Below are 23,419 nucleotides of genomic sequence, written 5' to 3'. Positions count from 1 at the left end.
TCGTTCTTATTTCTCACTCATTTTCCTCAATAACCATCTTTTTGCTTTTCTTTGCTGGGATCTTGGTAAGGTTCTGGAACCTTGGAGGATCAACAACCTTAAAATGTTCTTGTGAAGTCCAGCTTCTTCAACCCATTGCTCCAACTTTACAGTCTGATTTGAAAACTCTCAGGACATCTCTTTCAATATCTAAGTAACAGCCAGGATCTCCCATTTCACTGTCTCGATCTTGTGTAACCCATAAACAAATTTCTCCTTGTCTGAAGACAAACAAGCAGTGACAATTCTATCATTTTTAAGCAAATTGGGGCTAATAGCATAAGAGAAACTTTTGTAACCCACCCAGCTAATAGCAGAGAGCTACCACCAACTGCTTCCTACAGCTTGGAAAATAAAGGAAACCTAAACAACGACCATGACAGCAAGAAGCAACTAACAGCTGTTACTAACTGGATACTAGTGACTGCACAGGTTACAAATACACTAACCTCAGGACAATAAGAAAAATGAATTTTTTGGAAAAACTAAGAGGGAGAACACACAGGTCAAAAAGATGAAGCCTTTTCAATCCATTCCAAAAAATAAGTCTTAGGACTTCCAAGACTGTCACTCTGTGCCATTCCTTTAAAAATCTTTCTGTAATTGTTCTTAAACATTTTTCAAGTTAGATCCATCTACCAAATTAAAGGGTAAAATTTCTTGGATAATTATACACATTTTATGTAGTAAAGAACTTAAATTGAGAGCAGCTCTCCATAGTAACATGGGAGTAAAACATCATAATTAAACATGATTTATTCATCATTGCTGCCTATACAGCAAATAAAATAATTGATGCTTGTAAGACTTGCATTTCCATTTCTCCTCGACAGACTGGTAAATGAGAATTATTTTGTAACTCAAATATTCTATTTAAGCTGTTTAAATTACAGTAATTCTACAAACTTATTTTTTCCAATTCAAAGTCAACTCCAAATAAGGCCTAGATATCCTGACAAATGTTAGAGAGTATAAACACACAGAAAAATTTTTAAGCTTTAAACTTCACTGCATAGCTTCAGCAGTTTGACACCAGCAAGCAAAAGTAAAACCATATTTCTCACTTGTTCGGACCTATGTAAGAGCTTTGCCCTATACTTGAAAATTAGAAAATTGGATAAGCTTTCTTTTGGTTGTAGTATAACAAAATCTTTGCAGCCATTTTTAAGTTAGAAAACACATGATAACTTCAGAATTAGGAACAAAAATGAAACTTGACTATGACTGAAATCTACAGAAAAAACAAAAACTGACAGCAGCAATGTGTGATTACCTCATGTACCATTTTCCTTTCCTCAGTTTTAATTAGGCTAAGTTTAAGAATACAGATATCCTGCTGTTGAGATCATACCTATCATTATGTACGCACTGCTACAAACATACCACTTTAGTCAGTATCAGTAATGCCACCGTGATAACTTTATTTCACTCTCAAATCAATCATATCTCCATCCTTAATGATGCACTATTTAGTTGTTTGCATTCAAATATGCATATAAACATCCAAAAGAGTTACTGTAACAGTTTTTATTAAAAAAACTAATGTACATGTTTTCCCCCAGTACAGCTATATTTTTCTTAAAAAGTACTGTATGTATCAAACATTTAAGGTTTATTCCATCACTGTCAATTGTCTTTGAAGAGCTGTCAAACACCTCCGACTTTAATGAACTTCATTCAGTACAGCCTCAAGAAAAAGCTTTTAGCTTTCTAAACATGAGAAAAGGCTTAGTATTATGCGGCATGAAGACAACATGCCATTAACAAGTAATCCTTGTGTTTACAGCGTTCTTCCAGGAATGATATTACAAACTCCAAATCCCAAGTGCTAATTTATACCCTGCATAAAATTAACACAAGATACGTTCAAGTTATTCAGATGAACAGACAGAATTTGGAAAGGTCCATCAACATTCATATTTTTAACAGCTCTTTAAAGAGGTAATGGTGCAGATTAAGTCCAAGCTTTTTGCCTCAGTATAATACACATTTGAAATTAAAATAGAACATGGAAGACCAATATCTTTACATTTTATTCTTCAGAAAAAGAAGAATCTTAAGGAAAGCATTTAGTAGTCCACTTGTGCTTAAAATACTCAATGCATGAGAAAGCCAAAAGAAAAAAAATACACATTTTTGTACACCATGATCAAAAAGATAACATAATAAATTTTCAGAAATTGCACTGTATTTAAAACACTCTCTAGAACCTGCTCCACTTCTACGTCTGGCTACTGAGGCTGCCTAACAGTTCCTTTTCCACTTCAATTGCCAACCTGTGGAGGCCCTTCAGGAATGAGTGATGTGAAGAAGGTTGTGATAAAGGACCAAGCAGAAGCCATGAATCCAGGCTGCTGCTCTGTATTGGCATCTTCACCTCCATCTTCTCCACTGTCTTCATCAATCCCATCATCCATAAGCCGTTCCTTTAAAAACAGAAATTGAAGCAATTCAACTGCTTCTTTTCAGAGCTCTGACATAAGGTACACAGCAGTATCTTCCTACACTAAGTAACTTCCCTCAGAGCAAACTCCTGAAGAATAACCAGCATGAAGAAAGTCTGTGACTGAAGCAGAGACAATCAGTAATTGTCAGAGTGGAAAAAATACAGAATTTAAGCAGTAAGCACAACGCCGAGGATAATGCTGAAAGCTTTTTGGTTAAATCAACTGTACTTCAAAGGCTGACTTTCTGTCCAGACATTACAGCATACGAGGAAATATAATAGCTACGAGTCTCAAAAGACATGTCTGCTCTTACCATCTCCTCAAGATCAGGGTTATTTGCATGTTGTCCATCACGGTTCACTTCCACGTTATTGGCTGCCTGTTGCTGGCCTCCCTCTTGCCTAAAGGGGAACCATCCAGCTTGGTGTCTACATAAGAGAATGAAACAGTTGAAACTGTCTCTTTTGAAAGGAATAAAAATATTTTTTTCTGGTACAGCTAACTACTGCAATAAATTCTTCAAGTACTTTCAAATGAATGAAGCTACATGTATTTTTCTGCATGTCTTTCTTATAGATGAGTGTCATTTTCACCGTGGGCCACATCAGCCTTGCGGTTGCTTTCAAAGGGACAAATGTAATTTTAGGACTGTAGAAATGTAACTACTCCTACTGTTACAGATCAAATGGCTATTCTTTGATGCCTGGGTTAAGAAGGGTCTTAAAGAGCTGTTAAGTTTCAGAAGTGCTGTTCACAGCTCTCTGTTCCAGAAGATGAATAATTTACCATGATAAGGTGATTAAATATGCAGAATATTTTGGAGTCACCTCCACATTTTTAAGTACTTATTTTAATTTTCAAAGGCGGACTTAATTTTCATAAAGTTGATTTTCTGTGGAAAAAAAAGAACTTAAACTTCAGCTATGACTTGAACCACATTATCATTATAAATTAAATAAGCCTCAATTAACATTTTCAAGTGTCTATATTCTGATTTCAGCTATCACATCTGCATGAGAAACAGAACAGTCCTTGTGAGGACACAGACTATCATGTCAAGAAACTCTCAATTAAGCACATCAGTCCAAAATATCAAACATCACTTAGTTTTCCACTTCTATTTACATCACTAAGGTATTTTCATATATAGAAGGGAAGTGATGGCAACAGTACTGATATTTCTTAATAAAAGAGATTTAGGTTTAGGTCTTTATAATGAATCATTCAAATTTTTTTAAGTCCCTGCAATTTTACCAGATCTAGTACCCACCATTACAGTAAAACTACCTTAATTCTGCCAAACACAATTGACTGCACCAAGGCCATAAGTTATTTCTGAAATAAGAATTTAGCTCTACAATTTTCCTTTCAGATCCAAGCAGCAAATGTTTAAGTTTATGCAAACATACACTTGACCTACAGGAACTTCCTTCCTCTCACCCGCACTTTCTAAAATTCCAGCACAAAATTCTACAATACTGATCTGTTCATATCACTAACAGTTAAGAGCACTGTGTTGCAGGTATAAGTGGTACCCAACTTGCTGTAAAAATGCGTTGAGAATTCTTTCTTTTTTTATATCAGCTTCTCTGCTTGTTGGAATTTTTTTTTCCTGTAAAGGAGCACTGCCTAAACTTTTTAAACCTTATTTTAAACTTTTCTTTGGATAAATTTTCACAGTTTAAATGGATTAGACACTATCACCATACTCCACGTATCAAATCTGCAGCTGTACTCAACTGTTGTACTCACAAATAAACCAGCAGCATGGCTCCCATTACCATGACAAATCGACTGAAGGAAGAATAGAAGTATACAATGCTCAGAAGAATTGCTGCTCTGGAGAACGTGTACATCCAGTCCAGCCAGTCCCGGTTGAAGTCCTCCTCATTCACTACTGGGCCACCCTGTGCATTCATCTGAATATTTGGGTTTACAGGTCTGTTGTCCTGGACGGCTACATTTGGTGCTGCTGCAGGCTCATTTGCAGGAGCATGTTCTGAATTTACAGCCTGGGCAACTGCAGATCCCCCTGGCTCAGTGCTGGAAGTCACTTGGGCTGAAACAGCAGCTTGGCTAAAAATTGAAACATAAAATTACTTCGTCAAAAAACATGCCTCATAACTTCTACGCCTATTCTAGTCTTCTCTTCTACACTAATAAAAACAAAGTTTCAGATGTAATACATGTCAAAACACAATTCATTTTCCCTTAAATCTTTACTTATTAACACAGCAATTTCATTCCAATCCTAAACTGAACTTCATGATTTGCTGGACAAAACAGTGTAGAGACAGCACTGCCAGACAAAATAGGCACAGACATTTTGGTCCTGCAAACAACACTCACGTTTTTAATAACTTCCTTTCATTAGTGTAACTCGGTACTACCTAAGATAATGCAGACTTACTATTGCATGTAGTACTGACGTGCATACATTTGTTGCCACCAGATCATCTGTAAGGGACTGAATGCAGGATACATAGAAAATCCAGCAGGAACACCTTGACCTGGAAATTGGTTGCCTATATTGCTATAAAAGGATTTAAAGAAAAATATTCAGTTTCTAAATGCCACATTTATAAAACTCACTAATATTAAAAAAGCAATTAAAGTAGCATTCTTCATTTGTCCCCGTAAATAATGCACTGAAATAACACTGAAACACCATGTAATAAGATCATCCCACCCATTACAATAAAGCACTATACTTTTATACAATAAATCAATAACCAAAGTTATTTCTATGGAAAGAGGATTTATGTTTTTGTATTTAGAAGTCTGGCACTAGTTGCATCTCTGAGACAAAAATCACATGGAAAATTTTTCAAAATTGTGTACACAATTGTAGACAATTAAGTTCAAAGGTCAACCTTAAAGGTGCTGCAGGACCTGCAATGGGAAAACTTATTGGATTCTGTAACTACCTCTTAGAAGCAATACCTGTAATACTACTGTGATCAAAGACATGAAGAAATGAACATGAGCAAGGACAACAAAATAATCTTTCAGATAAGTCTTCTGAAGAACATAACTAAGAACACTGTAAATGTTTTACTTTCCCTCCCCCCTCAGTATTTTGAGTATAAGTGATTCTTGTCCCTACAGGTTTTTAACTCCAGTTCACATGCAATAGATATAATGCTCCTACACATAAGTTTTAGGTTTGGTTTTGTCTGCTTTTAAACTTCTTAGCCTCTCTTACCTCCTAGAGCATATAGCATGTTTTGGCAAGATTTCCAACTCTTTCCCCAAAGATTTTGATGCAGTGAACTGTAGTAAACCAGGACATCTTTCAGGACAGCATGAGAGTATAAAGCATGAAGAAAAGTTTATTCAGACTGCAGGCAGCAAAAGCTGAGACTGCTGTAAGTGTACTGCAGACTACACCTGTTCCCTAAGCAAGGCACTCCCTGCAAAGATATCACCAAGAGATTTCATTAGTCTACCAGGCATTTAGATATGCAAGACATGCCCAGACAGAAAGATGGGAGGAAGACATTAAAATCTTTTTTCCATCTTACACATGAATAAGTATTTCACTATAACTCTGGACAAGAGTCTGCCATACAACACCATGACCTCTGCTAAAACTGTTTGCTATGTTTGGATTTAGTCATAACCTGTTTTGACAATAGTTTGGAGGAAAAAAAAAAAAAAAAAAGCAAACGTTGCTTTCCTGATACCAGATACAAATTGAGGTAATCATAGGTAATACTTCAGGTTTCTTTCACAAATAGCAAGGGTGAACTGGCAGCCTTGCTGATGCTGCTTTCTTATACATAATTAACATGCTGGAACAGCATAGGTGTCAAGCTGCTATTGAAAAAACATCAATCATGCTTTTATCTTTATGGCTGCAAGCTTTAAGAATGGGTTTTTCTATCCCCTGAACTGGCAAACACTTTCAGAAATAAGATTCCTTCAAAATTCACAAAACACTGAACCCCGTAGAAACATTTGACCCTCAAAATATCAAGATGACTCAAACATTCCACATGGGTGTCGTTAAGTAATACATTGTGACAAATCACTGAGAAATATCTCAATTTCAAGCAGTTATAGTATCACATGAGGATGCAAATAGGCAAGATCACTCACTGTTCAATCACATCTATTTCTCCAGCTCAGCCACCAAAAGCAGTGCTAGCCAACTTGCCTGAGTAAGTTCTGCAGGAATTCACTAATTATTTTTCCCATCAGTTAAAGATTTTAAGGCAATTCTTCTCTAAAACTAAGTTGAGAGGCCTTGGACTAAGTTCTACCTCACCAATATATCTTTTAGAAATATTACAGGTTTGAGCCTCTACTTTCTTTCAAACTCTTTCTTGATGTCTTAAAGCTTAATAGTAGATTAAGAAACCAGTCAACCATGACAAACCACAAAATATTTCAGTTATGTCATGTTCTTTCCTTTCAGATTCAAACCTTTTGGGGTTTGGTTTTAGTGTTGTTTTGTTGGGGTTTGTTTGTTTGCTTTGTTTTTTCTTTTTTTTTTCTCCCCCCACCACCCTCCAATGGCTTTTCTAGGAGATGGGACTGAGAAGCAAGGCTTAACTTTTCGAGATCTGACTCCATTAACAAGAAAAAGTAGACATAAATATTCAAGAACTGGCTTCCACCTTAGAATGCCAACTAGCTCAGCAGTATTTTATTTGTTCACCAAAAATCAGAATGAGGTAGATGATGTCACTTATACAGCTATTACAGCTGCCAGGGTATTAAGTCAGCTTCTGAAATTCAGGAACGACTCTAAGCACAGTATAATGTATCTCAGTGAGGAGAACCTCTCCAAAGGAAGAGGCTTTTCTCAGCAAAGCAAGGTAGCTTGCTGTTAGAAGAAAAGGGAAAGTAACATGTGCTTTCTCCTCATCTTTCTCCAAAAAGAGCAAAGAGAGGCAGGAAGCAGAATATTTCAAAAGAAAGTTTCAAAAGAAAGGCAGCAACAGCACAAGCAGAGAAGCAAATTGGATAGACAAGCACATTTCAAGATTGGAGAACAAAGACGAGCAGACAGTAGAACAGTTTGATTAGTATAAATAAAATCCAGTTTTTAAGGCTCAAATGGTACAGGCAGATTCAGAATATTCTGAAAAGAGAGGTATGCCACTCTTTAAGTTGCTATAAATCTCAGAATTACTTCGAGTCTACAGAAGACATTCAAAATGAGGTAACTGGGATTCAATTTGAGGGTAAGGTCTGGCTAGTTAGCTGGTGTCATCATGAAGATACTGCTCACCACTAGCGGAAAAATAAAACTTTATATTCAGGAAAGCTCAATCTCTGTCATCTGCATGACTGACAAAAACTGCATTTGTTTCATGACCTTAACCCACAAAAACATGTTATTTAGTGTTAGTCTTATAGGAGCCTGGGATATCAACTTGAAGTGATATTTCAATATCCCCTACTACAGGGGTGTCAAACTCATTTTCACCAGGAGCCACAGCAGCCTTGCGATTGCCTTCAAAGGGCCGAATGTAATTTTAGGCCTATAAATGTAACTACTCCTACATTTATACAGTCCTAAAATTACATCCGGCCCTTTGAAGGCAACCAAGAGGCTGATGTGGTCCCTGATGAAAATGAGTTTGACATCCCTGCTCTGCTACATTACTTGCTAGTTTAAAGGAAAAATACAGAGCAAGCAAAGGCTACTCACGAAGCAAGGTATTTATGTCCTTAAACGTACAGCATGCTGTCAGTGTGCAATTTTGTTCCTCGCTTTCAAACATTACTACATAGGCAATATGAAAACATTTCATCAGACAGGCTGCCCACACTTGACAAATAATCTCACAGCCTTAATGTTTTTTGTCTCTTTACTGCTCCCAAGTACTCTCCAATCCAAACTGCAAGCCATCTCAGGACTGAGCCCATCTGTTCTATTTGCACCTGCGCAGCACAGCAGGCCCTGATCCACGACTGTGTCCACAGAAGCAGACAACACTGTCCTTGCTCTGCACAGTAACAAATCGACTTGGTAGATATATAAACTACTTGCCCAGTCTCACCTCAAGTCTAGATTTTTAGGAAACAGCATTACAGAAACCCAACAGAAAGTGTTAATATGTTACACAGAAAGCACTTTAAAAATCTGAGTTAACTGTTTTCCCAAAGGGTATTCAAGTCACACATCGAAGCTTTGTACCAAGAACTGGAAAACCATCAAAACCATCGTTTAATCACCTACCGTTCATGTCACTAATTTGTACAAATTACTTTAGTAATGAAAGTGTGACAAAATGCTCAAGAAAACTGACCGTCACATAGTTTTTCAAATATTTGGAGACCTTTCCCTACCAGCAGAGCCTATAGTTCACCATGCAGCTAGAACAAGAGCGTTTGGTCATGACACAGTAAGAAAAAACCACAAAGGCAACACAATTTTCAGCTACAATTCTTCATTGTTCCTAACAAGTCTCGGTCTGTGTATAAATTACATTAAAGCCAGATCTCATCACCCCAAATGATGTTTAAGAAAGCAGCTAAAAACCAGAAGGCATTTCCTTATTGCTGGAATACAAGTAGCAGCACCCTGAAGCAAAAACCGATGCATCTGAGAAGATTTCTGAAAGCACTAAAAAGGGTTTTTTAAGACAACAGCAAACTACAGCAGGCACTGGCAACAACTATTTGGAACAGAGCACAGCCAGTGTCCAGCAGTCTGCAGCAAAGAACTACCTTAAATTCTGATAACGTTCGATTAAATTACTTTTACAAAAAAGTCCTAAGATTATTTAAGATTTGTTGATTTGGTACTTCTTTTCAGGTCATGGCTGCACTTCTGAAGCAAATCTCTAGTTACCTACTCTTATTACAGTTCTGTTTGCAGCACAGAATGCTCTTGGATCACAAGCCAGATTCCTTTTGGATTTCACTAAATTTAAAGATGGGGTTTAGGTGCACTGCTAATGCTCTTCAGCCACAAACAGTCACCTATTCCAGATGACCAAACTAGAGATAGTCCAAATAAGACAGAAAACCCTGAAATATGAGCAGCGTTGATGTTGGGTTCTCAGCACCTGTCAGTCTACAGATCCACTCCTCTCAATCTACACTACTTGCTAATACATACATAGACTTAGTATTTTATTTTTTCAGTTATCCTTTTTTTCAAACACAGTAATGTCTTCCAAACTGATTCCTCTCACTGTATTTTAATTAAATTAATTCAGTTTAAAGACTGAACAATGGTTCTCTTGCCTTTCTGAAGTCCATAGGCTATTCAGTTTGCCATGCACACTGAAGAAAAACTCACTCTCAGGGTATGCTTACATGAAAAGCTAATTAGAAAACTATTAAACTTCTTACAGATCAGTAATTTACACAAGAAATTGCTTCTGGAATGAACTTATATTACACCAAACAGCAGTCTTGACAGTCAACCTAAAGTCACCAACTTTGTCATAAAAGCAAGTATAACGATTTCTGCAGAGATACATGTGGTCTGAACAATATAAGTGTTCTACCGACTGAAAAGGCAGTTTCTTCCCAGTAGACAATACATTTCAGATAAATAATTAAAAAGACTTGAAGGAATTCAGGGTGAAAATTAGTGAAGACTAGTAAAGTCTAGGTTAACTCTAACAAGAGAGCAAGTAAGTTGAACTGAAATTAAATACATTTTCAACAGTTCTTCACATCCATTTTCCTTCCAGTGACACAAACAACTGTTACTGTTAGCAGGTTCATTGGTTTTTTGTTTGTTTGGACATTCTCCAGTCTACAAAGTACTGGGAGAACACCTTGTCAGAAAAAAAATCTTTAAACTGCTCCCTGAGGAAATGACAGCTATCATCTCAGAATGCACTATCTCCCTGTTTTCCCCTTGGAAGAAAAGAAAGTTTAAGAAGCTGCAACGGTCACATGGCTTAAAAATTCCTATAGCTGCTTTTTTAAGCTAAAAAAAAAAATTACATAATCTTGAAAGTCACATAACAACAGATTTGATCTAAAAATATACACTGGTTACATTTCATGGGTATACATGAAAATACTTTAAAATTCTGTTGTAGATATACAACCACTTACACATACTCAAAACATCTGCATATCATTTCTACAGTTGAATGCAATATAGAGCAGTATGTGTCAAAAACTAAGAATCATCATATTCTGGTGAGAATTCAGTGTTGGTGATTACAATAAAGGACTAGAAAAAGCAACCAGAAGCAATTATCTGGTGGATATAATTAGTAATGTAGCTGATAAAATCAATATTACAGCTGCACGTATCAACAGAAAGTTGAGGGCAGAAAGCATGAAAAAAAAAAAAAAAAACAAACCACGAAACACCTGCCTGAAGGGGAGCACCAGGACAATTACTCTTCAATTGACTCCTTGCTAAAAACATTAATGTTCATATTAAAATATTTCAAAATGCGACTTTATGCTTCAAGATGAACTAGCCAAATAATTTTGCAGACTGTGAAAGAAACATAATTGTAACTGAACATTTAAAGTACTTCAAAGAATATCGAAGAGCTGATGATTCCTTCAAACTCACCCTTGCATTAAATAAGGGAACTGGTGGCTTGGTATGGGATTGCTTTGTGCTTGTGGAAGGTTACGATGCCTCACTCCATCTGCACTAGTGTTCAACGATGTAGACGAAGCTTCTTGGTTTGTAGGTGAGGCAGCAGTTGATGTAGAACGGTCCGCACTCTTAAAAATAAATAAAATTGAGGTTGGGCATCTTTTTGCCATAGTTACAAGATTTACCACTATGTCTTAAAAAACTATCTGCTTTAATGTTTTGTCACAAATTTTATTGAAAATATAAGCACCAAGCAAGTCTTCTGGCATTTTATTGGTTCTGGCAAGCCTTTAGTAAAAACAGAAATTCAAAATTGCACTCAGGTCCACATATTAAAAAAAAAAAAATTTCAGGAAGACTCAGTGCTCAATAGGTCCCAAAGAAAACCACAAGCCACCGGGAATCAAAGTTTCAAAAAGCTGAACCAAACTAAAGCTTAATCCAAAGAATATTTAGTAGCAAAAAAAAATTCTAGTGGCTACCATTAACAAAAGTAACTACAAGGTCAGGTTACAACTTTCTATTTAGAGACAATAGTGCCTGCAGTGACTTAAAATACCATTCCTGTATTCTTGCCTTCAGTTTCCCCTTCTACTCATCCTCCTCCTCTTCACTGTGCCAGCTGTCCAATCCAAATTGCTGTGCTCACTGCCGGGAATGGGTAGGGGGTAGGAACAGGGAAATGGCAAGGAACTACTTAGGCTCCCAGAAACACCCCTAAAACTAGTGTGGCAGATCTTCAATGCTTTCCAAGATCAGTACTTAACTCTGGAAACAGGACAACATCTAGCTCTCTTAGATTATTTGTCACCATAAAAAGACCGCAATTTGGCCATTAAGTTGCATGATTTTAGTTTTAATAGATCCCAAATCCTGTTGCTAAGCATTACTGTAATGTTTACTCAGTAGAAAATCCTCTTCAACTTTGACAACTCAGGAAGTGAGGAGCTGCAATTACTTAAGACACCCATACCACATTTGCCCTACAAATGAAAACAAGAAAAATTTACCACTAGACAGTGAGGGGGAAATAAAAATAAAAACAAATGGAAAAATAAAGGCCATTCAAGCTTTGGGTTTAGGTTGTTTCCTTCAAAGTATTATGAACTTAACACTACGCATACTGACTGCCTTAAGCAGTCATTAATAGTGTCATCTAAATAAGACATTTACAGCTGATCTACATAGCAATAAAACAATCACAAAGGAAGCCCCGTGTCCTGCTTGCAAACACAGCCTTTGAAAACACAATGCAACCACTGTCCACACTCTACTATTGCTTAAACTGTTCATATTTCTGACTATCACACAGCAGTCAGAAACAGTACCCTGACAACAGAAGAATGAAGACACAAAGCTTATTACTGGAAGGGTATTTCCCACACGCTGATAATCAACACACCACAGATGAGAAGTACCTAGAATGGTATCATGTACATTCCTTTCTGACTAACCTTCAAAGGCCACTTAATGATACTGCAAGCTCTGGAAAAAGCCAAAGGAATTACAGTGACAACAACCAAGTCATCAAGAGAAATATTAACTGCCCTTCTGTTAAAACACCGCACAACCAAAGATCATCATCTTTGGAGGATGTGAAGAGGGGAAGACTCAAAACAACCTAAACAAGAGTTCTATGAACAGCTTAACTAATAAAACACTAAGAACACTTTCTACTTCTCACTGTCTTACAGACACTATGACTACTTCAAAGCTACTACAGAAGTACTGGCCAATTCCTGTCAAGCAGAACGAATGCTGGCCAAGCTCCACTTGTCTGTCTCAACAAAAGCACTAATTCGACCGCCCTCTCTTTGGTGGTACAAATTTTCACAAAATAAATCAGAACCTTTTTCCTTTTTGCCCCAAATCTGAATATACTGCTCAATTTCTGCCAAAGGTGTGAGGATATGGAAAGAAGATGTACTTTTTGATGAAGAGTGTTAAAATAAAGAATAGCTTAGAAAAAGTAGTGCTTTATAATCAAATATAATTGTGTTACAATTTGAAAAAAGGTAATCTTTAAATAAACAAAGTGACATCCTTAAATAATCAGGTCTAAGTGTACAAATTCATATGGCATGATCTACTTTCACAACACTATTAAACAGTCAAATTTTAAAAATCAGAACAGATATTCCTGGAATGCTTCCTCAGTGTAGAAGAAAATCATGTCCTGTGTATAAAAAATAACTCACTGAGCTACTGCTGGAGGTTGAAGCTCCGTGACCTTCTCTACTGGTGCTGGGTTTTGGAGAACTTGGGGGTGTCCGGGAAGTACATACCAGATGAACCATATGATATTCATCTTGCTAAAAATTAAAGAAATTGAAGAGCTAAAGCAACAATATTTGAGAAATTTACAAGCAAAAATGTCTACAAATTCAACTTTCAAAGTTGCATTTGCAATCAGTAAAGAACCCATAAAGCAAAACTTGAGCCTAACACAAGAGAAGTCTATTGTTTCACAACTCATATTTTCTTAGCAGCTGCCCAAAATAACATATTGAACATTCACTTACCCCCAGTTTGTCCTAGAACTGCAGTATAGCAGAACCAGTGGAAGACCATATAGAGAAACATGGGAAAGTATATCATAAGCTTTATCTTTGATCTTAGAAAAATCTCAAACTCTTTACAGGACATGGTTTCCCTAGAGTTAAGAATGCTTACATTTACATTGAGATCTAACGAAGAGTGTTGTTCAGTAAAGACATCAGGGTAAAAGAAAAATGTAGGCACTGGAATGCCACAAGCCAACCAAGATTAGAAAAGTACATCAGCCACTGCCTCCACCTCACTCCAGTCTAAGCTTGGCTCAAGCCTGACCTGCAGATGCCCAACTGAAGAGCTCCACACTCAGGCAATGCTACTTGAAGCATTAGATGGGACTTGCATATTCCTAAATATTTGAAAGTGAGAAAGCAAATGAATGGCACTGCTTGAAGCCATGCCAGCATGCAAGTAATCAGCCCACACCAATTCTTCATGAATGTGCTCCCTCCCCCAACATGGATGCCATAACAACTTCAATCTGAAGCCCACTATATCAACGTGCCTGAAGTGTGCATGGCCATAGCAACAGGAACACCTATGACTATATTTAAACTGCACACTACCGATTCCCTAGTAACCAAATTTTAAACAAGAAAAGCAACAAAAACCCCCTCTGCCCTCTTCCGAAACCAGTGTGGTACAGTCAAGCTGCAGTTTTTAATGACATGACATTTAGAAATACCAGGTTTGGAGTTTTTTTAAAACTCTTAAAAAAAAAGTTAAACTAGATGTTTAGTCATTTTTAAGTTTTAATCTTTAGGAATAAAGAAAACTGCATAACTGCTTTTATAGACCATTATGCATTACCACTAGCAGAGCCTATCCACATACATGTTCATTTAAATTCCCACACATGTATCAGTTTCTAGCCTCAAGCACAGCCTCACTATTACATTAATTTCTTACTAGCTGGTGATAGTAAGCAATGATCAGAAAGCACTAAATGCAGGTGATCAGCCTTCTGATCACACCAAAAGCCTTTAACCTAAACTAGTCACCTTCTTTCTCGATAAGAGCTTATGCCACTCAGAAAGGCATTTTACATGTAACCTTACAGTGTGCAGCTTTATTCAATGTGACAGTTTATTGTAATATATTACTATTTACACATAACATGTTGGGCATCACAATGCTTGAAGACTGCCACAACTTCCAGCCTCAAGGTATTTTATATCAGCGCAATGACATTGCTCAGTATCAAAAAAGCAAGTATCACAAAGCTAAATTCAGAGATTTAGTAAAACCTCAGATAACATTAGGAATTTATAGCTAATCAGCTAGTAAGAATATGGCAGAGAATGAGACTGAAGAGTAATCATACCTTTTTTCCAAAAGCTCTTAAAAGCTTGAGCACAAGAAAACCTCCTCTTCTTCCAACACAAATTTTTAACTTAGTGAATTTAGAAACATCAGTCTTAAACACAAAGTTACTTTGACTAAACCCAAGGCCTATAGCTATTAAAATGCCTTTATAGTCAAATATAGCCCCTGCATGGCAAATGAAGACATTAGTTATGCAAAGTTTCTCCTCTAGTACATAAGAAAGTTCTGAAATTGTGTTTTCTAAAACTAGTCTGCTGTAACCAGGCCGAGTGAATTTAAGGGATTCAGACTTCATTTTGTCCTTAACAAGCAAAACTAAGCTTTGAGGTAACTTACATAACCATTCTCTTGAACTTTTAAATGGTACAGAACATATGCTGATTGGCAATAGTCCAGCTCCTGTTTTCTAGTAAACCTATACACAGCAAATCTCAATCATTTTTTGGTAAGCAGTTAAATCCAATTTAATAAAAATATTTTTCAGAATGAATTCATAAAGTAACAGAGTGTACTCAAGCAATACTCAAGTTTCTTCTGCATCAGTTTCTCCACAGTTAATACACAAGTTCAGTTGCCCACTTTCACTAAAGCATTATTCTCCTTTAGAGACTTTCCTCCATACTAAATTTATAACCCACTTTTGCAGTCCGTACATCGTTTTTTACCTTAATATGTTACAAAAAAATTATCAACACCCACGTACTGTATTACAGAGTTTACCTATTTCATAGGATTAAAAACTGTGTAATTGTTTAATGACCTGAAGTATTTTCCAAATATTTGCTATTGATGAATCCTGATCTGTTTACAAGGAGTTTAATCAACCTAATGCACTATGTTTTGTGTTACCATCAAAACTGAAGCAAAGTTCTTGACAACCTGCTCTAAATATCTTATTCTTTCTATTCATTTTAAGTACTTCACTAACTTAAGGAAGCCTCTATTACTTGATAGCAATCCAAACTATTTGAACCTATTTGAGAACCAAGTGAGTGTATTTCAAGATTTCCTACATCAGATGTCACGTGTATTCAGGATGCAGATTTAATTTAAATGCTGACTGAAGAATCCAAAGTTTGATTAGTAAAATTACTTTATCCAAAATAAACCAGCAGAATAAAGGAAAAAAAAATGCAAGAACCAACAAACTTTCAAATAGCATTGGAACAGTTAATACCTGACGAATAAAACCAGAACCAACAGCTTTCCCAGCAAAACCATACAGGAATTTAGAATTCTGGTTTCGCATATAAATATATTACCGTCAATTTGCTTACACAAGTGCCATTTTTAATGTAAGTTTTTGGATTTAAGTATCTACAAGAAATTAAATTATGTCCCACATCAGCACAAATGCTTTAAATGATCCCATTTAGGCCATAGTGGGACTCTCCAAAGAAGTCACTCTACACCACATCACTTGCTTGGGATTTCCATGGCCTACTTGCTCTCCCACCAATTGGAAACATGCCTCAATCTGCAAGAATCACAATCCTACATACAAGGGATACTCGAAAACACATTTTCCTGAACATATCAACATCATATGGTCACATTTCTCAATATAACAATGAAAATTTGCAGCTAAACAACATAAATCTAAATTCCCACTTCCCAAAAAGTGATTCTGATAAATTATCATATGGTGCTGATATGAAGCTTACTTTTCTGAGAACATCTTTCAGCTGCAGATGATCAGGAAGCAGTCTGCCAGAATACACCAGTCTCTGATCCTTTGTAGACTAGGAGATGGGACAAAGAAAGGAATTTAGCTTTTTCCTGCTGTACAGATAAGCAGCTGGAGATAACATTTGCAGATGACAAAACCCCTTTTAATTTCAACCAGCAACAGACAGCATTAAAAACATTTCAGAGCCTTTGCAAGTCCAACTTGCAAATCAATTCTGGGAAAGAATTCTCTTATTATGCACTCAGCAAGAGTGCCATAACTACTAAAAACACTTAGCTGGCAAACACTGCTCAAGAAGACTACCAAGTATATTCAAAAATTCCTTTCTTTTAAGATCTGCTCCTTACAGTGCTCCCCTTCCCAAGCACTTGCTGAAAAAGTAGACAGAAAAGTGGCTGGGGTAAAAAAAAAAAAGAACAAAACACAAACCCCAAAATAGTTAGTAAAATGATGGAATGACAAATAAAATATGAAGAAGGGCACAAAATGCATTCTTTTTCAACACGGAATTTCTTTTATTAGTCCCTGCCCCATACACATCCCTTCCTTCCCCCTTCCCCGCCCCCCCCCCCCAAAAAAAAAAAAATCACAAGAGGAAGCAAGGAGGAAAGCATTGAAAAGCATCATCAGGATTTTTTTTAAGGTTGCTTTCAAACTTTGGTAAGCTTTTTTGCCTGTTGTTACACTATCACTGTTTAAAATATCTTAGTAATGCAAATGATATTTAAAAAAAAAATACAACAAAAACAACAACAAAAAAAAACACACCACAAAACCAAATTACACACTATTGGTAATAACTTCTCTACACAGAATAACTATTCTACACAGAAGAGATAATGACAAAATTCTTTTTAAAAGGAAACTATCTGGGGTACCTATCTACAGTAAAATGTCCAGTACAGTAAAGCAAGAGACAGCTTACTGGTCTAAAGAAAACAAACAAAAACCTCGATGCTACTCATTCAGTTTATGCTATAAGAGCTTTAAAATCTTAATACTAGCAAGTCACTAACATGCTGTAACTATGTGTATAAGTAGCTCCCTTTTTTTTAAAAAAAAAAAAAGCTCCTTAGAATTCTTTTTATATGTAGGAATATTTAAAATACAACAGAACATCAGTTCAGTTTAACTTCTGCTTGCATCCTAAATTAATACAATAGCATTTTTCACTTGAAAGAAAGTGCTAACACAAGCAAATGCTACATGAAGAAATCAAGCCTAACATCAGTGGAACAGACATGCATTATCAACATGAAATATCTGAAGAATTTCCCCATCATGAAATAGCTGGTCTTATATCTTGCTTCTTTCGCTCCCAGCCTTCTGTTGTCCACTCTACAGTCTTATTCGCACTAATACTAAGACACAAATACCTGAGATCCAGATCTCTGTGATTAAAAAGCCTTCACAGAAGGTTTGGATTTTTTTTTTTTTTCATGCAATTGCCTTTTACAGATTGCCTATAACTCAAAACAACATAGAAAAGTTGCAAATTGTTTTTAGCTCTGAAAAAATCTGGTCATATCACTAGAAAAAATACAGATAATCTAGGCAAATAGTTACAAAAAGTACACATTAAATGTGAGAGACTTCTGCTTTAACTTTTTTCCCCAAAATTCATACTAGCTGTTCATTAAACACATTACTTTAAAAAATAAGTGCACAACCTGACACACATAGTATAGAACTGTTTATCACTTCTACTGAAGAATAATTTTCTATATTTTTTCTCCATTTTTATGTATTTTTGATTAGTGACATAATACAGTATTTTATAAGTCTCACAACACAGAGAAGTATTTATTTGGAGCTCCAATGGCTAAAACACTGCAATGAATTCAACATCATGTTGTATTGTTTCTATTTATGTTTAAAATAACAACAAAAAATGCCTGTCACTCATGTTAAACTAATTTCTTTTGAGCTATTCCATTTCGGTTGCTCCTTTCAAGCTGGAACAGTCTGCTAACACAATATAAGTTTACTTGCATTTTGTATTTAGGAAAAGCCTTCTTAGAAAAACTAGAATTTGCAGCATGGAAAGAAAACGTTGATTTCCTGCAAATTAAAACTTCATGCTTTAGAATGACCAATGGAACCAGAAGAAAAGTCTCAGAAACCTTGCTCCTGGGTCCTGATACAGATTATCTGGAGATTAATTAGAAGAAATAAGCAGGTAAAACAAAACAAGCAAAATACAACAAACAAACTCCAAATCTTTGTACCATCATTCAGCATGGCAATGGAGTTCTGTTTTCGCTGTCCCACTCATAATACAGCTGGATACATTGCCAAATTCAGGTTCTTCTCTTCAAAACCTTAAATATGAACCTCCCTTCAACCCCATCTAATTAAGTACTTTCTCAAATATGATATATGTAGTACCAATTATTTCCTAATATTACTACTTCACAGGGAAAAAACTGATAAAGTGACCCCTCAAAGCTGACTACTACAGAGCCTTCGGTAAGGTGTTTCAGCTCCCTACAAGACCACAAAAGAAAAGGGTCTATGTATGCTGACTACTGCTAAACATATTGAGCTAGAGAAATTAACGGGTGAAGATGAGGCCTCAAAACCCATACTCCTCCCTGTGTAACTTAAATACCTAACTGTGCACAACAGGATTACTACTTGTGATTCTCAAGGTGAAAGTGATTCTGGAATCCTGAAATGTGTTGGGTTGTTTCATGGGGTTTTTTTGTTTGTTTGTTTTTAAACGCAGATGGAGGAAGAGGTGACAAACACGAAAACACGGTAATTCATACATGCCAAGGTAAATGGAAAAGCCATTCAACCCATTCTCTGCCAGAAGAGGTTCACTACCACACCTCCTGCTTCAATGAACAGCATGCTCACTGGAAGCAAAAAACGACTTTAAAAAAAATTCGTAATTAGAGTATCCCCATTTTCAGAAGCAAGTATATACCATTAGCTATAATGATTCCAAAACCTTAAGTTTAGAAGCGAAGTGGAAGACAGTTTTCAGGACATAATCCAAAAGCTACATATTTAAAGGCAAGAATTCATCAGTCAGCCGTTTTTTTTTCTTTCATTTTTGAAGAAAGACTACCTTCTGCAATGCTTAGCGCAAGTTAGCTATTCCCAGCACATTACTAAAACCATCGAATCTAAGCTAAAGCAGCAACTTCCTTCAGAAACAGAAACAATCTCTGAGCTATCCTGTTTCAGCTACAAGACTCTCAGTATTTTGGTCACTCGGCCACTCTCTTGTTCTTCCACAGAAGATAAAACTCCAAACAACCACATTTGGTTAGAACTGTGGGCAAAGTATACGGTAGATGACAGGTACTAAAGGGAAAGAGAAACAGCAGTTTTAAATTAACATTTACAGGTGTAATCAATGCAGCAGTTAATGGACTGAATGAGATCTGCCAGACTTACACATAGAGACTGATTTTCCAAGTTCTCTTAAATAAAGCTGTAACTTTGAGATACTCTAACTGTATACTCTAGCTATGAAAAATTGGTCCAGTCAGGGAGAAAAAATATTGATGAATGTGAACCTTAGTGTAGACTCACAAAACAATTTAACACTTTTTTAAACCCATTTAGCTTATTCAGTGACTTACTTTGTTTTAGTTGTTATTAAGGCTGGTATACATACTAATCTAAATCTGCCTATACTTGGAATTTGCACATGTTTAGCCAAGTCATTTACACAAATTAAACCAGTAAAATCATAAACACTGCCACCTCAAGGCCTAACTTCTTGTTTGCCTATTTTAACCATCCCATTTTCTGAAGATATACTCTTAATAAATTGTAAATGTAAGGACAACATTTACAGTTACCATCACTTTACCAACTAATTTACAGATGTATATAGGAGAATGAGGTAAAAGTCACAAGTGAAAATTTGAGAATATGTATAGGCATGATAGCAACTGATTTCTATTTTACACCCTGCACTTCCCAGAACACTGCAATACCTGTATAGAGCATCTGTGTTCTGATATACTCTTGCACTCTTAAAATAGCATTGTAACAGAAGTTATTTCCAGGGTCTACCACAATCAGGGAATATAGAAATTTAATCAACAAGCTTTGGACATGATCTGGTTTAAAAAGAGAAAAAAAAAAGGGGGGGGGGGAAGGAGGAAAAAAGCTTCTAAAAGCATAAAGACTTAACTTTGAAAAAAAGCAGTAACACTCAACATCAAAAACATACCAAGCCAAAACTACACTTTTCAACATCTCAGACATATATATATAGGAGACATCCTATTAAGCCCATGTCATTACTTTAACCTGAAAGGTTCTATGAACTAAAAATATTGTGTTAAGTTACTAGTTTAATTGCAAGTACAGTAAATCCAAATTAAATTGGAATTACTGAGATAATATTTACTAAAGAAACTCCCCATTCTTTAACCTAGAACAATTTGGAGATTCTGAACTATTCATCTATAGCGAGATATATATATCTCATATATAATGAAAGGCATGTTGAGGAATCAATTTTCAACAGAAGAAAGATGTTCCAGGAAACTGAAATATGGTATCGTACTACTGGTTAAAACCTACAATGCAGCATAAAAAAACCTCTTGTTGATTTAGGATTCTTCCTAAAAGCCCAGTTTAGCAAGATTATAGGATGAGTCAGAAAACTAGTTTTTCAACACAAATACGTCACAGGAGGAGATTCTAGTGAAGAGGAAGCAGCAATCAGCTGAAATAATTTATTTATTTTCCAGCAGACAGGCTCTCTCAGCAGTGAATTCCTCACAGCAACAACTAAATCCACAAACTCTAAAATACTGCTTAGCAGATCTCAATGTACCAGTAACGCAACTTAAGCTGTTTATTGCTTTTCTTCGGCTTTCTCCAGCAGGCTGAAACCCCTTTTTATTTTCCCCAAGAAAAAAAGAAATCAACCATACCAATAATTCTACTGAACTAGGTGAATACTAATCATTTACAATGTAAACACAACCTAGGCTCCACATGCTGCTGCAACATGGGGGCTAAGTCACTCCCTTTATGCAGTTTTCTGGAACAAATTTTCAAACATACTGTTCTGTATGAGTGCAATTCTAAACAGGTACAATATTATCTTTCAATTATTATCTATGAGTTTCCTCATAGCCTCTCTTTAATCGCCAAATTTAGAACTTAAAAGCACTTAGAAATAAATCATATTTTCCTCAGAGGACAAAAACATATAAGCATTTACATTAACTTTCAAAATACAGTCACAACTGTCATAACAAGTTCGTAGAACATCTGAGGGAAGAGTTTTCAGCACACCTCAGAAAAAAAAAAAAAGCGTCTTTTTGCAGAGGGAGGAAAAAAATAATTCTGAAGATTGTTCAATTGCATTTTTCAAATAATATTATGAATAAACATCTATCTGCTCTACACCTCAGTAAATATACTTGATCATAGTAACTCTAGCGATATCACTGAAGTAATGTAATTACTTTGACAGAACTCTTACATTTACCAAAATCAGTCTTAAATCAAGTTAACTGAGATACATAAACTCCAGTGCCTAAAGAAGTTAAATGAAGCATTAGTGTCTTCAGCAACACCACCTTTTGGGATGGTATATTCTGATCTTCTTAAACCATATAAAAGAGCAGTTATTTCTATTGCCAGCTTCCCTGAAAGCAGAGACCCAGCCGCTGCCTTTACTCAGATGGCTTTCTGGCAGTAGGGCTGTTCCTTGTTTATCTTGCAGAGAACCTAAAGAAAGTCTCGACTGACTGTCCAGACCTTACTGCAATGCCAGCCCTACCGACAAGATGAAGAAAAAGGGGCTGGCCAACAACTCACCGGCTTACTGGGGTAGACATTAGACAGGTGAGATTTTAGCTTGCCCACAGTCCACTCCAGAAAGCAGTTAATGGTCTGGTCGGTGTATTTCTGGTTGGGGGCCTTGATGATGAGGGTCACCGGGTGATCCACGACGCTTTGGTCCATGCTGCTGGCAGGGGCGCCCGGCCCTGCCCCTCTCTTCTCCTCAGGGAGACGAAGCCGCTCAAGTCTCTGGGCGTTCCGGGTGGTTCAGCGTCAAGGGGCGAACTTCCCGGGGAAGCTGAGGGAGCCCATCCCCGTCCTGGCGCTCACACCGCGGGCAGGGCGGCGGCAGCGGCCTAGGTCTGCCCGCCGAGCCGGGGGAGCAAACAGAGAGAGGGGCGGCTCAGCACGTCACACACAGGCACCCCCTCCCCGCCGGTAGCCACAGCGACGGGGCTGGCGCGGGGCCAACGGGCGCACCCTCACCCAACCCGCCACCCCCGTATCTCCCCTCCCGGGGTGGGCCCCCTCCCTCCGCGCCCGCACCCACGGAGAAGGAAGAGAGACGGCACAGCCCAGTACCCGGTAAAGCGCCCACCCAGGCTGGGCCCCTCTGCCCGCAGCACCGCCTCAACCTCCGGCCCGCTGCCGTTGGCGTAAAATGGAGACCGGAAGCGCGGCGGCGGCAGAGACCCACGGCTCCCCGCGGGCGCCGCTAGGTGGCGCCCGTGGGCGAGGGTGGGCGTGGCGCACGGCGCACGCGCGCTGCGCTCCGCCTCCCCGCGGCCAGCGTGGGGGGCGGGGCAATGGCGGCGGTTGGTGCGTGAGGAGAGCGGCCCGGCGGGGCGGGGCGGGTTTACCTCGAGGACGCGCAGGGCTGCTCCGGCGGTTTGCCGAGGGCGTGGTAAAGAAAGGGAGGGCAAGCTGTGTTGGCGGGGCAGGGCTCGGCGGTTTGAAATAGCACTTGGCCGCGGGGCGGTGTGGTGTGTGCGGAGAGCAGAGCCCCAGCGGAAGCGCAGGCACCTCGGCCTCGCCAGGCGCCGGTTTTGTGGCCGCGGA

At 37.6% G+C, this 23,419-nt stretch overlaps 1 protein-coding gene across 3 annotated transcripts; it reads right to left on the bottom strand.

Moving 5' to 3' along the window:
- Positions 1-1,436: 1,436 nt before the first annotated feature.
- On the bottom strand, positions 1,437-23,083 carry HERPUD2 (HERPUD family member 2). Of its 3 annotated transcripts, XM_082046627.1 has the most exons (9): positions 22,943-23,083; positions 22,397-22,722; positions 16,569-16,646; positions 13,224-13,337; positions 10,996-11,153; positions 4,897-5,019; positions 4,239-4,562; positions 2,800-2,914; positions 1,437-2,465 (listed from the first exon to the last, which is right to left on the bottom strand). In XM_082046627.1, the coding sequence occupies exons 2-9, from the start codon at positions 22,541-22,543 to the stop codon at positions 2,304-2,306; spliced, it is 1,221 nt and encodes a 406-aa protein (XP_081902753.1). In that variant the 5' UTR covers positions 22,544-22,722; positions 22,943-23,083; the 3' UTR covers positions 1,437-2,303. The 3 variants fall into 3 exon arrangements, with proteins under 3 accessions (XP_081902753.1, XP_081902754.1, XP_081902755.1); XM_082046628.1 differs by lacking the exon at positions 13,224-13,337; XM_082046629.1 differs by lacking the exons at positions 13,224-13,337; positions 16,569-16,646.
- Positions 23,084-23,419: the final 336 nt, after the last annotated feature.

Source organism: Streptopelia decaocto (assembly GCF_964273445.1).
Source record: "Streptopelia decaocto genome assembly, chromosome: 2".
NCBI lineage: Eukaryota > Metazoa > Chordata > Aves > Columbiformes > Columbidae > Streptopelia > Streptopelia decaocto.
Note: the sequence above shows the minus strand (reverse complement) of the source record. Positions and strands in the feature narration are given on the sequence as shown.

What these genes read in the sequence shown, in the direction of transcription:
- HERPUD2 (XM_082046627.1), bottom strand. Translation starts at nt 22,543, where the DNA reads ATGGACCAAAGCGTCGTGGATCACCCGGTGACCCTCATCATCAAGGCC. An exon ending in ATGTCTACCCCAGTAAGCCG is followed by an intron (nt 16,647 to 22,396) that starts GTGAGTTGTTGG and finishes CCCATCTCCTAG; the next exon opens with TCTACAAAGGATCAGAGACT. An exon ending in CGTCAGTACTACATGCAATA is followed by an intron (nt 4,563 to 4,896) that starts GTAAGTCTGCAT and finishes TTCAATTTTTAG; the next exon opens with CCAAGCTGCTGTTTCAGCCC.